Source organism: Nematolebias whitei, chromosome 16 (assembly GCF_014905685.2).
Source record: "Nematolebias whitei isolate Nwh7 chromosome 16, NemWhi1, whole genome shotgun sequence".
Classification (NCBI taxonomy): Eukaryota; Metazoa; Chordata; class Actinopteri; order Cyprinodontiformes; family Rivulidae; genus Nematolebias; species Nematolebias whitei.
This window is the reverse complement of record NC_056513.1, coordinates 45,803,428-45,814,743: the sequence shown is the minus strand read 5'-3', so window position 1 is coordinate 45,814,743 and position 11,316 is coordinate 45,803,428. Positions and strand designations below refer to the sequence as shown.

The window sequence follows — 11,316 nt, the reverse complement described above, 5'->3', positions numbered from 1 at the left end:
GCTACCTGTTGATCACTTACTGTCTTCAGGTGCTACCTGTTGATCACACCTTTCAGCCAGTTCAGAACATTTTAAAACCTCTTTCATCCAGTCCTCACATTTCCAGAAAAATCTATTGATTGTCTCCATTGTAGGATCAAACCAGTCCTTTTGATCCTCCACAAACTCCTCCTCAGTCATGTACTGCTTTAAACCCATGTTTAGGTCAGAAAACTCCTGTTGCAGTTTACTGAAATCAACACGGAGGTAGTTTTTTACCATGTCTGCGCTTCCATCGTCGTCCATTAACTGCTCAGTTTTTTGTTTCATTGTAGCTAGCTGGGATAGTTTGTATCTGCAAGCATGGATTTGTTTAGTTTTGTGCTCTTCCACAGCCTTTTCAGTCATTTTTATTGTCTGCTTTCCAATATTCTGTTCATCCATAATCAGCGAGCTGTGCACACGTTATCTTGCAAAGGCTGGAAACAGGTATGAGGCAGCCGATCCCTGCACCTGCCCGTCCTCACAAGTTAGCAGTTAGCTGAAACACCCGTCATGCTGTGATCTTTGTTAGCAGCTCTCCATCAACCGAAGCTTGTCACTTGTCTGTTCTCCATCCTTCCCAGCATTGTTCTTGCATCCAAAACTTATCCAGTCCATCTGTTTAAAGTCCAGTATCCAAGTGAAGCAAGTTTTTTGACAAAAAGTGTAAATCCTTGTTGAGTGAAACCTGAGCCCGACGCTCCCAAGGCCTCCGGCATAATTCTTGTCCAGAAAAAATAATTATTCTCAGTGGCTTGTGTTTAAAGTTTTACTTAAAAATGAAACACGTACAGCAAAAAGTAAGCAAAAACAACTTATCCACGAGTTGGTAATTAAACAGGTCAAAAACTGTTTGGCTTCACTCCCCAACTAGTCTGTCTGGACTTTCTCTCCTGACATGCCCCGCCCACATCACATGGCTTAAATAAACATGTTCCCAACCTCAAACCAACAAAGATCCACACACAAAACAAATAGCTTCTGTTATATAATCTTTACAAATTTTAGTTTAGGCTCCCACAGTTGCTTGTAGCTACCTAGCTTCTTCTAACGTCAGCGCAGAAACTCCAGAAGACGCCGATTGGCTGGAGTGAACGTTCGCCTGTGATTGGTTGAATTTTTTACCTCTTCGTAAACTTCCGTTGTTGCTACACAAATCACATGACACAGAAAAGATATTTCCTGCACTGCAGAGAGGAAAGTCAAAGTTGGACGCAGCTGCTTGAACCTGCTCGTGTGTGTCTGCAGGTGGATGAGATCTACTCAGTTCCTGATGTGGGGACTGTTGTTGGAGGAACTCTGTACAGGTGAGAAACTTTGTATAAAAATGATCAGTTCTTTCAATTGTTAGGTCGTCGAAAATGTTCTGGTGATCCTGACACACAAATCAACAGTTCTGTACCCTCCTGCTGCCTTTGGGTCTAAATAACCCACGAGGCCTCAGTTTTCAGACTAAACTGTCAAACCGATCCAGAAGCCAGAGTCTTGGTTTTAAATCTTGATCATTTTGAAGTTGAAGAACTGCCACAGACCTGAACCCTGCAGCCAAATGAAAATCATTTTCCACGTGTGTGTGTAAGTGGTGTGTGCAGGGAGGGTGAGCGGCTGGTGGTGGGTCCGACAGACGAGGGCCGCTTCATGCGGCTGAAAGTGGGCAGCATCCAGAGGAACCGCTCGGCCTGCAGGGTCCTGCGGGCCGGACAGGCAGCCACGCTGGCTCTGGGAAACTTTGACCGCTCACTGCTGCGCAAGGTCAGAGGTCACCTAAAGTCATTCAAGCATTTAGGAGGCGAATCAAAACTGGTGGAGCTGCTTCTCAGCGACTTATAGGATCGGTTCAAATTTGTCAAGTTGGTGTTAAGACGGTGGCTTTAGGTCCATGACACAGTTTTTGGTCTCTCTGCCTCCTGTTCAGCCAATTCTCACTTAAAGTGAAGAACTCTGTGCTCAAATATGACTGATATGAGCCCGAGGAGTTTAATTAGGCAAATATCTTTGAAACTGAATTATTCAGTCATTCGGGAATTATAAAAAAATGGTTTGACTCTAAACACATTTAAGAAACTGATTTACTTCTAATATTCTTTCACACATGAGGTGCAGGGTTCGTTGAGCTTCCTCTACATTTAATACCAGCAGCATTCGTTTCAGTACACCTGAACTCAAAGCACTTTGTGCCTGGCAGACATTACTCACACCCCAACATAGATGATTTAAAATAAAGCACAGCTGCTTTTACTGTAATAAAGTACATATCTGCAGGGCTACAAGGAGCTGGAGTTTACAATTATCCTGTGTATGCATACGATAAGTGTGAAACGGTTACTGGTTTGGACTTTGGTACAAAATAGAGACTAAGTAGGAGGAAGTGAGATTTTGTTGGTTAAAATTTGACAAGCACCCTTTTTGTGCAGACGTACAGTTGAAGAGACTCTGCCTTACATTAGGAGCTTAATTAATGATGTGAATATAAAGTTCTTCTGAGACTCAGGACTGCAGCCCTGGATGCCCAGGCCTTACCATGATAATAATTAGAGGAATCACTAGCTACAAACAAAAAGTATCAAAGCACCAACTAAAAGCTAAAAGGAGTAAAAGCTAAAGTATAAAACTTTTCTTCCACAGTGTCTTCTCTTTGCCAGTCTCCCATCAAGTTTAGTCTGGTAAAAAAGACTTGGACAGTTGTATGTTGCGCTCTGTCCCAGCTCCCCTGTTGGGGTTTGCTTCTCCTTCAGAGCGACCACCGGTGTCTCACTTCTCTCCTTCTTCCACGGTCACTTGGTTAGTGAGGACAGCCTGCTCTTGGTACATTTACACATTTCCATATTCCTTCTGTTTCTTCATGATGGATGTAACAACTTCTGGAGATGTTTGGGCCTTAAAAAATAATGTTGTATCCATCCCCTGACTTGTACTTTTCAATATTCTTTTCTCTTATTACAACTGTAACTTTAAAGGGGCTGAACATTTGTGTGCTTTAAAATATATATATATATTTTTTACATTACATATTTTTATTTAATTGGTTTTTCTTTAGGGTGGCACGGTGTCTCAGCTGGTAGAGCTGTTGTCTCTAAACAAAAAGGTCGCTGGTTCAAATCCTGGTCCAGGGGCCTTTCTGAGTGGAGTTTGCATGTTCTCTCCGTGCATGTGTGGGTTTTCTCCAGTTTCCTCCCACAGACCAACAACATGCATGTTGGACTGATGGTAACTCTGTGATGGACTGGAGACCAGTCCAGGTGTCCCTGTGATGGACTGGAGACCTGTCCAGGTGTCCCTGTGATGGACTGGAGACCTGTCCAGGTGTCCCCGCCTCTCACACAGTGACTGCTGGATATGGGCACCAGTGATACCAGTGACCCGAAAAGGAAGAAGCCGGGTGGTTTTACTTTGTGGAAATACGATTTCACTTTGACAAGGCCAATATATATTTACCTTAATTTATTTATGACTACAATAAAAGCATAAAGCAGATGAGGGGGTGAGTACTTTTTCAAAGCACTGTATATTGTAGCAGATTACATCATCTATGTTGGTATGGCTGCCAGTGAGTGTTTGAAGCAAGACCAACGTGAGGAGGAAAAGAGACCTGTGGCAGAAAGCTCGCTTCATGAAGTGACCGAAGATTATATTGAGGAATAACCAGATCTGGAGCTGCACCAAGAGAACTGCAGTTATTAAAACACTGACCAAAGTTTGGCTCCTGCAGAGCAGAGGATCAAGACAGCGATAAGAGGAGGCAGTGGGGTTAGGTGCATTAGTAAAATAATCAAGACAAGACATTTTTTCAGAGTAGTTATTGTGCCGTCCTTACTGCAGTACCTTGTACTTTAACAGTCTGAGGGTTTCTACATGTCTGTTTAAAGAGACAGAGCTTCCTGCTGTTTGACACCCAACATGGGCACTGTTTCCACCCACGTATTTATTTGAGGCTCTTTGCACATTCACTTTACAACTGTCCAGCTGAATTGGATTTCTCAGTTCAACAAGTTTAGTTGGTTGAAATTTGTTGTTGACAACATCCCAATTCTTCTGTAACGTGGTCTTGTTGGTCATTTCAGGGAATGGTGATGGTCAGTCCCAAGATGAACCCAACCATCTGCTGTCAGTTTGAAGCTGCCATTGTTCTGCTCTTTCATGCCAAGACGTTTCGGCGAGGGTCACAAGTCACTGTCCACGTCGGTAACGTCAGGCAGACGGCAACCGTGGAGTGCCTTCACGGAAAGGTTGGTCTGTTAATGAGGTCCAGTTAAATCTTGGATGTAATCAGAGCGTAACATGGTCTCTGCTGCTTTCAGGAAGAACTGCGAACAGGGGAGAGGGCGGTCGTTCGCTTCCGCTTCATCAAACACCCCGAGTACCTCCGAGTAGGTGCTAAGCTGCTCTTCAGAGAGGGCGTCACCAAGGGCATTGGCCACGTCACACGCTTACTGCCCCCCTCCCAGAACCACGACCAAAACCAGAACCATGATCAGAACCTGCAGGAGTACTAGAGACAGAGCTCCATGAACACTTGGCCCAGTAGGAGGTCCCCCAGACTCCTATCCTCCTGCTTCATATCGGAGTAACAACCTGCCTCTCATGCGTCCACATTTATGTCCTCATTCCTGTCGGCAGTGCTCGTCTTCCTCAGCAGGCGTTCCTCAAGTTGGATGAGTTCAGTGGATTTAATCTGATGGGCTCTGACTGATCCAAGAGGCTTCTGTTTATCAGCGCAGCCGTCATGAGAAGACGGGGGATTATTTAGGTTGGATTCGGAGAATGACTTTAAAGCAGCAAAGAGCTCGCTCGTCTTCTGAGGAGGTGGAAACCAGTTGTATGCTGCACTTCAATTCAGTTTATTCATGTAGCCTCATTTCACAACAGAGTCATCTCAGGGCACCGTACAAAATAAAACTAGTCCAAAACATAAATCCAATTTAGACATAGATTCACATCCAAATACAGTAAATTCAGTTCTTATTGTACATTGGTGATATTGGAACACAATAATGCTGCTGCCAGAGTCTTAACTGGAGTTACTGGGAGAGATCATATCTCTCCAGTTTTAGCTTCTCTCCATTGGCTCCCTGTCAAATCCAGAATAGAATTCAAAATCTTACTTCTAACCTACAAAGCCCTCAACAACCTAGCTCCATCTTATATTACAGATATTATTGTTCCATATTTTCCTAACAGATAAATATAAATGAAACAACAACACCTTCCCCGTTCGTTGTTTCAACAGTCACGTGCTGAAGGAATAATTAGTGTTGATCATAGAAGAGTTTATTTTTCTTTGCAGAGAAGTAAAGATTTCAGACAAACGATGCATTTCATTGAGGCCAACAAAGATAACGTTACTAACACTGTTATATATTTACCTCTATGTTAGATTTATTGTGCTGGACAAAGGTTTACAAGGCAATAGCTTATGCTAGGTTATCTAAACGTTAGCTTGCTAACTTGAGAGGCAGCTAATGAGCAGCAGGTTGGAGGATTGAAGAGGATTGTTGTTGGTTTATTTCACATTCAGTTAAATAAACTCACCAGGCTCTGTTCAGTAAAATGCACCACACAGTATCGCTCCCTGCTTCAGCTGTGCTGAACGTGAAAGTTAAACAACAGTTCATCAATTTCCTGCAGGATCAATAAAGTTCTGATCTGAAACTTAAAGTGAACTGCCACGACATGAAAGTGTTCTTCAGGCGCCCTCTGCTGGATACATTGTACAATTACAGCTGGTTCACAGGATCTTAGGGGTGACAACTAGAAGAGCTTATATTGGTGCATCATGGGAGAATTATCACGGATACGATAAGTCCCAAACATCTAGATCGGCCCTCCTGATATATCAGTTGGGCTCTAGTTAGCACTGCTCCCTCAGGAAGAAGGTTCTGGGTCATGTTATTGTGCAGAGTTTTATCTTCCCCTCGTGTTTGTGTGGGTTTATTCCCACAGTCCAGAACATTTGTTAGGTTGCCTTCAGGCCTAACTTGCAAAAGAGATTTGTGTGGTTTAAAACTAGAATAAGATCACGCTATCTCTAAGAGTCCAGTTGATTGTTCAGGGTGTCCCCCGCCTCTCATGGGCACCAATGACCCCGTGACCTGAAAAGGGTAAAGATAATGGACGGATGTATGTGAGATCCCTCTGTTGCTCGTTGTGATGCTTGTTTTGAACTTTAGTCCTCCGCATCCTAACTGCGCTGCGCTGTGACCGGCCTGTTGGCTCTTTGTGTCATGATTCAACACATGGACCCAATAAAGTCATGAGTGTAGTTTGTTTTTGTTCCAGTCATCGTTTAATTTGTATTGTTTTACAACCCGTAACCTTTCAATGAACATTTTTAATTAATTTGTCTTTTAAATGACTAAGTTGAATATGTAAGGAGGAGCCAGGTTTACAGATTATTCTCCTCATCACTTTTGGAGCAGCTTTGCGTGTGCTGTGCCTCATGTACCAACACATACAAGAAATTAAAAGAAGAAATATTACATCCTCTTAAAATGTGACAGAAATCCTTCAACCATGGGTCTTGATTTCATACAGCTTATTAATATAAATAAAACTGAGAGCTGGGGCAAAGCCACACAATTAATCCAGCAGCTGCTCACTTTAACCTCCGTATCCACATTCACGTGGTTGAACACTCCGTGTTAGAAAAGCAGCTGTCTCGGCTGGATTATGTGACGGGATTATGGGCCACTGTCACTTCAGACTAAAGTATCAGACTGAGCATCTGTTGCTTGCACATCGTTTCTCAGAATATTTGAAAGCATGGCCTGAAGTGACAGAAAGCCGACTGAGTTTGGGTTCACAGACAAAAACCAGGTCAAAGACACGAGTTTACTGCTCGTTTCTTCACATCAGTTTTTACAGTACCTGGTCGTCCACCAGGGTCAGCTTGAGCAGCCGCTGAGCCAACACGAAGCCGTTGGAAGAACTCCTCCCAGTAATCTGACAAACCTCCAGCCTGTTGATGCTTTTTGCACGTTTTTCAACGACCGTCCATCTGCAATCTGAAACTCATTGTCTTGTTGTTGAAGGTCAGGACAGAATTGGACGCTCTGGTCACATGCCGCCTGATAAATGTCCGTTTACCTGTTGGAGCCACACGTTCAGCACCAGCGCTCACCAGATACTGACCCGCTTGCTCCGACTGCTCTCGTTTCAGTACAAGGTTTGAAGCAGCACACAGCGTGTGCAGTGAAACAACATGCATGCATTTTGACTGGCACAAGTTTCAGTGTTGGTACTTCAAATAGAACTCTGGTGACACTTTGATGCTTCTTCTTTGATGTTCTGTGCAATTGTGAAATATTGAATGTACTCTCCATGATCCTGTGTAGGTTCTGTTCAGATGGAGTTACTGTTGACCAAGCACGCTGTGTTCTGCGTGGGTGTGCGTCACAGACCTGCTGTGAGGTCAGTGTGACACACAGCCAGATTAAACTGGATTTAGTCTTTGCTTTCCTGACTGTCCCTCTAATCCCTAAATAAAAAGTGATCATTAGAACGTGTCCGACACGTCTTACTTTTGATATTGACATAATGGAACGACTCTTCTTTCTAAAATGGGAAAAAATACCATTTTTATCTTTGTGTTCAGCTGAAACAGTTTGGCACCAGACAGGACACCAGAGGAACCTCACATTAATTTATGCTAATAAAAAATGATTTATTGAAGGCACATTTAGTTTCAACACAAAAAAACACGTTGAGTTTGAACATTTTCTCACATTTGTGATTAATCTAAGGATGTTTAGGGCTTCGTTGTTATTCCACCCATCATCTTTACCCGCTTCTTCCTTTTTGAGTTGCGGGGGGTCACAGGTGTCCATATCCAACCACCACTGTGAGAGAGGGCAGGGGACACCTGGACAGGTCTCCAGTCCATCACAGGGACACATAGACACAAACGAGACAAACAACCATTCACTCTCTCACCTCGGACAGTTTAGAGTTACAATCAGTCTAACATGCATGTTTCTGATCTGTGGGAGGAAACTGGAGCACCTGGAGAAAACCCACGCAGCACGGAGAGAACATGCAGACTCCACCCAGAAGGTCCCTGGACCGGGATTCGATCTGGCGACCACACAGAGAGGCAACAGCTCTATCAACTGAGCCACCGTGCCGCCTGTATTGTTATTCCCATTCACTTAAAATGGTATAAAAAAAACATACAGCAGAATTAATTTTCTTTAACAAGTCCAGCACTGCATAATCTGGGGAAACAGTTCAGAGGAGTTGTCAGCAGTCAGTATCTTACCTGCAGTAGAAATGTCATTATTACTTTACTTTATCAGGTACAGGTAGTTTAGAGTTCAACTAATGGCATAAGTGCATATATGAAAAATCTACAGCAACTTTAATCAAAACCAATTTTTTATCAGACAGTTCTGCCCCATTGCTGTCAGTATGTTCTATTAGTGAGATGTGCTTCACATGGATCATTGCTGGCACCAGACTGAACAGCCGGGTATCAAATCCCTCTAACAGAGGAGCGATCGTGCTGTAAAGGGATTTAAAACAGTTCTATGAAGTTGTTTTAAGTTGGTCTTGGCCTTGCTGAAGCCTTTTAGTTTATTTCTCCTCAGAATCTCTGCCTGACAACACCTTTCTACAGCAGGTAAGACGCTGACTGCATACGTCTACAGAACAGCACTTCAGCATCTCCTGAGTTTCAGTGAAAAACACAAAATGACAAAAGTGGGACTCTTAAAAACAGAAATGCAACCAGAGGTGTACAAACAGCTGTGATGTTTATTCTGAACAACATAAAACTTTAAGACAATAAATAAAAGCTGCTGACAAGTTATGAAACTGTTGAACTGTGACGACTGAAGATAAAATACATTAAAAAACACGCTTATTACAGAATTGTTTTCAGTTTGGTTATGGATCTGGTCTCATTTTGGCTGCTGCCTCTGATGGAAGAGGTGGTTCAGGTTCTGCACACGTTTTTATTATAGCTCAATAAAAATAATGGTTTTGTTTTTGAACAGCTTCAGTTTGGAGAAATGGAAATGAAGTCTGCTTGAACTGACAAGCTAAAGGCTAGTCAGACAAACATAGATTGAATTACCATAAAACGTTTCAACAAAGGCCAAGCATTCCTTGAAGGAATGCATATCACCCGCCGCCTTTCATGCCAGAGAAGATGAGAAGAGACGGAGCTGCAGCGTTTGTCTAAATGACCGGAACATGTTCATGTGATGATGCATTTTTATGCGATGCTGGTGCGGAACATCAAATGAACACGTACACACAGAAACAGAAGAAAAACATTTACCACTGCTTCACTTTCTGTGGCAGACAATGATAAGAGTGTGAAATGGACTGCCATGTAAAGTTTATAAAAGAGTTCACTTGAACGTCTGCAAAACTTTTCTCACTGGAGCTGTTTTGCAGTGGCAGCAGTCCACTTTGTCTTGGCCACGTTTGGACTAGCCATTAGCTCATCGATCCTGTCAGAGTTAAACAATTTCCCCAAACTCAAACAGCTCTTTAGAAAGTTAAATCAATTCTTCTAAACTTTCTAAAGAGCCCATTATAAAATATATGAACTGTCCCTTTACCTCAGAGTCAGTTTGAGCCTTTGGACACGTGTTGTATGCAGCATCACCCTTTTCTGCCAGTACAGTTCACAAAACAGTTCGATCATGTCATCTGGACATTCATCCAACTTTTATTTATACAGGTTAGTCTCACTGTAACTACCGTACCCACCACTGCACCCAGTATTCACTGGTTAACTGGTCACCAGTAACTTCACACAGACTCTCACTGGTACATTTTCATCTTTAAATCACTTCCTGGTCTGTTGCCTTCATACATCTCCTCCTACATGTCTCTGTGTGAGTGCAGCTACAGCGTGCGCTCTCAGGACATTATTACCTGCAGTGTTCCCTCAATGAGGACTGAACTAGACAAAAGGACCTTCTCCTCCTCCGCTCCTGTTTCCTGGAACATCTTGTAAAAAGATCGGAAACTCTCGACCTTTGACCTCTCTAAGTGGCTTCAAACATCTGATAAGTTCCTGGAAAAAAAACCCAACACAGACGTGTTCCTGTTTTTAGTTTTCTACACCTCCTTATAATCTAGATGTTTTTCTTTTTTTGTTTGTTTCATTTTTAAATACCATTTTCTTTCACTTGTTCTTCTCAGTTTGTACGCATCCTTTACGATTGTCCACTGTCGTCATCACTCTGTTAAAATCTGGTCTCTCTTGTAAATGAGTCCCTGAGACTCAGTGGGACTAACCTGTAGAAGTAAAGGTTGAATGAATCGAGCCTCATGTACAGAGATCTGCTTTAAACACAGATGTAAAGACTTCATCAGTCTGAGACCTGCCACCAAGCTCTGCCTTATGATTAGCACCTCGTTGATGTGGTTCAAACCAGTCTGCTGTGGAGTTCACAGAAACTGGTTGTACACATCTGTCCAAAAAATCAATCATAATGGTAGGAAGTGGCCATTTTGCTTATAACGTGACTGTTGTGCACTGATGGATTGTTTTGGACACGTGTGTACAGCCAGTTTCAGAGAACTCCACAGCAGACTGGTCTGAACCACATCAACGAGGTGCTATTCATTAGACAGACCTTGGTGGCAGGCTGTTTCTTCCAAAAAGAATCTGTCCAGATGACATGATTTAACTTTTGTGAGATTAATGTACCTGGATGATTACTGAACCATATAGTTCTTGTTTTTATCCATCAACTGTTACACTAAAGGTCATTTATTCATTTTCTTTACCCCGTTTTGTGTGTCAGGGGGAGCTGGCGCCTTTCTTCAGCTCTCCTCTAAAACTCAACAAAATACAAAGAAAAGCAAAAACAAGAAACATCAGAAGGAGAATCTCAGAGGGTTTTACATTCTGCTTTTCATTTATTATCATTTGCCCCCGAGAATGGCTCTGTTCAAAAACAGAAAGAAAATTTCACCAGAACAGCTTGAAAGTTTGAAAGCTGCTGATTTAGTAGAAAATAAAGCGAGGTTGTTTTATGTGACTGAAGAAAACCTGTAAAGTCTCGTTTCTTCTGTCTCGGCACTCCGCAGCTCGTTTATACATTCGTTGTGCTGAGGCTGGAAACAGATCAGAAAATGTCTTCTGAACGTCAGGGCCGAGGCTCGCCCCGAAGGAGACGTCGGCTCTTCTTAGGCCAGGCTCCTCTGAAGGAGACGTCGGCTCCTCTTAGACCAGGCTCCTCTGAAGGAGACGTCGGCTCCTCTTAGGCCAGGCTCCTCTGAAGGAGACGTTGGCTCCTCTGAGGGAGACGTCGGCTCCTCTTAGGCCAGGCTCCTCTG

The 11,316-nt window shown here is 43.0% G+C and overlaps 1 protein-coding gene across 1 annotated transcript in view; it reads left to right on the top strand.

Annotated features, from left to right (window-relative positions):
* The window catches only part of LOC119423231 (GTP-binding protein 2), a gene marked incomplete at its 5' end in the record, with an annotated part of 14,169 nt that extends 9,093 nt beyond the window's left edge, over window positions 1-5,076 (top strand). The window contains 4 exon segments of the mRNA XM_037690636.1: window positions 1,270-1,328; window positions 1,602-1,773; window positions 4,083-4,247; window positions 4,320-5,076. Of these exon segments, the coding sequence (XP_037546564.1) occupies window positions 1,270-1,328; window positions 1,602-1,773; window positions 4,083-4,247; window positions 4,320-4,514 (591 nt within the window).
* Between the last annotated feature and the right edge of the window lie 6,240 nt (window positions 5,077-11,316).